The following is a 1,750-nucleotide window of genomic DNA, read 5'->3' on the forward strand; positions in this document are numbered from 1 at the left end:
GCTCAAGTAATCCGGCCAGTGAACAGGCGTGGCGTTCATTTTCCAGGGTGTGAATGCAGTCTCTGGTCTGCTTAGTACAAACTGGTTATTGGTTGCTCGCTTTATTCATGTTCATTGCTCTCACGTCTTTCTTTATTATCTCTTCTTTTTATGATAGACATTTATCACTTCTCTCTTATTTTTGTGTTATTATTCGTATTAATTTGTTACCCCACTTTATTTTTATGACTCCTCAACATCTAAATTTTGTTATGTATATCAGACCTAATATGTTTTGAACATTCCTGCGACTATCAATTTCTTTTCGATTTGTGATAATAAATAGCCAAAAGACCGTTTTCGTCCGCACGTTTAGGATCAGCCTAAGTGAGGCATAATTCTCAAACCGTGGTTGTTTTCCGTTGCGGTGCATGGCCTTTTTGTGTGCCGATGTGATTCAGCTGCTTGCGCTGAGGTTCGTGAAAGACTTACTATGAACGGAAATCAATAAACAGAAAGATAAAGAGTATATTCACTCACATGAGTCGAGGTGAATGACACTTTCAACGCATTGAATAATTTATTAAGAACTGGCTGTGTAGCCATCGACTCAAAAAAATATATATCTGACAAACGAAAAAGCATTACCACCAACATGTTCATTTTCCGTAGCCGCCCTCCACTGCCTCCGTGGAAACCCCATGTCCTCCGCCGTTGCCTCCGTTATTTTCCCCCGTTGAAGCCTCCGCTGGAACGACATAACTCCTCCTTGCCCCACCATTTCCCTCGTGGACCGCCATAACTCCCCCGTTGCCTCCGCTATTTCTCCGTTGGAACCGCCTAACCCTCCGCCGTTGCCGCCACCATTTCCTCCGTTGGAACCGCCATAACCTCTCGCCGTTGCTTCCGGTTATTTCCTTCCGTTGGAACCCGCCATAACCTCCACCGTTGCCTCTGTTATTTCCTCCGTTGGAACCGCCATAACCTCCGATGTTGCCTCCGTTATTTCCTCCGTTAAGTCCTCCGGTGGAACCGCCATAACCCACCGCCGGTCCGCCATTATTTCCTATCCATGACCGCCACCTTACCTCCATTATTCCCAACCGGTTGAACCATCATAGCTACCCTCCGTTACCACTGCCTTGGGAATCCGCCGAGGTGAAAGCTAACTGTTGGCTTTGGCTACGCCATTTTGGTTACCGTCGCCAGAACCTCCGTTAAGCCACTGTAACTTCCGGCTCTGTTGCTTCCATTTCCCGCCACCACTGAACCATACCCTCCTCCGTTATTACATTTCCCCCTCTGTTGGAAACTGTAACCGCCACCGTTGCATCCGTTTCCCCCGCCATATCTTCCGCCATTGCCTCCTTCCCCCCTCCGTGACCATTTCCCCCTCCGTGGAACCATAACCTCCTCCATTGCCTCCATTTCCCCCTCCGTTAGAACCATAGCCTCCACTTCCCCTCCTTTAACCATAGCCACCACTGCTGACTCCATTCCCCTGTCCGTTGGAACCATAACCTTCTCCGTTGCCTCCTCTGCCACCACCCTGGCGCTGGCTCCACGGCCTGAAAATGAGCTGTATCTCCCCTCCGTTGTTGCGTCCCCAAAGGAGCTGGCATCGCCCAGCCGGACGCCGCCACGACCGCCACAAATGCCCACCGTACAACTATCAGCCTCTGTGGAAGAATTCCGGTGTGGGCATTACGTCTTCGGCTTTCCTTAAGTTACCTAACGTCCTTTTTTTGCTACTTCCTAGAATACTTCGTCA

At 49.3% G+C, this 1,750-nt stretch overlaps 2 protein-coding genes across 2 annotated transcripts in view; both read right to left on the reverse strand.

The window, feature by feature from the left end:
* Positions 1-638: 638 nt before the first annotated feature.
* LOC119591057 (trihydrophobin-like) lies at positions 639-1,073 on the reverse strand. The gene has a single exon (XM_037939783.1). It carries the CDS (start codon positions 1,071-1,073, stop codon positions 639-641), a length of 435 nt encoding a protein of 144 aa, XP_037795711.1.
* An 88-nt stretch (positions 1,074-1,161) lies between these two features.
* LOC119591058 (glycine-rich RNA-binding protein 1-like) overlaps positions 1,162-1,750 on the reverse strand; it is an 804-nt gene continuing 215 nt past the window's right edge. Inside the window, exon 2 of the mRNA XM_037939785.1 lies at positions 1,162-1,658. Coding sequence (XP_037795713.1) covers positions 1,162-1,658 — 497 coding nt within the window. The remainder of the gene's footprint in view (positions 1,659-1,750) is intronic.

The sequence above is a fragment of the Penaeus monodon genome, chromosome 28 (assembly GCF_015228065.2).
Source record: "Penaeus monodon isolate SGIC_2016 chromosome 28, NSTDA_Pmon_1, whole genome shotgun sequence".
NCBI classification, from domain to species: domain Eukaryota; kingdom Metazoa; phylum Arthropoda; class Malacostraca; order Decapoda; family Penaeidae; genus Penaeus; species Penaeus monodon.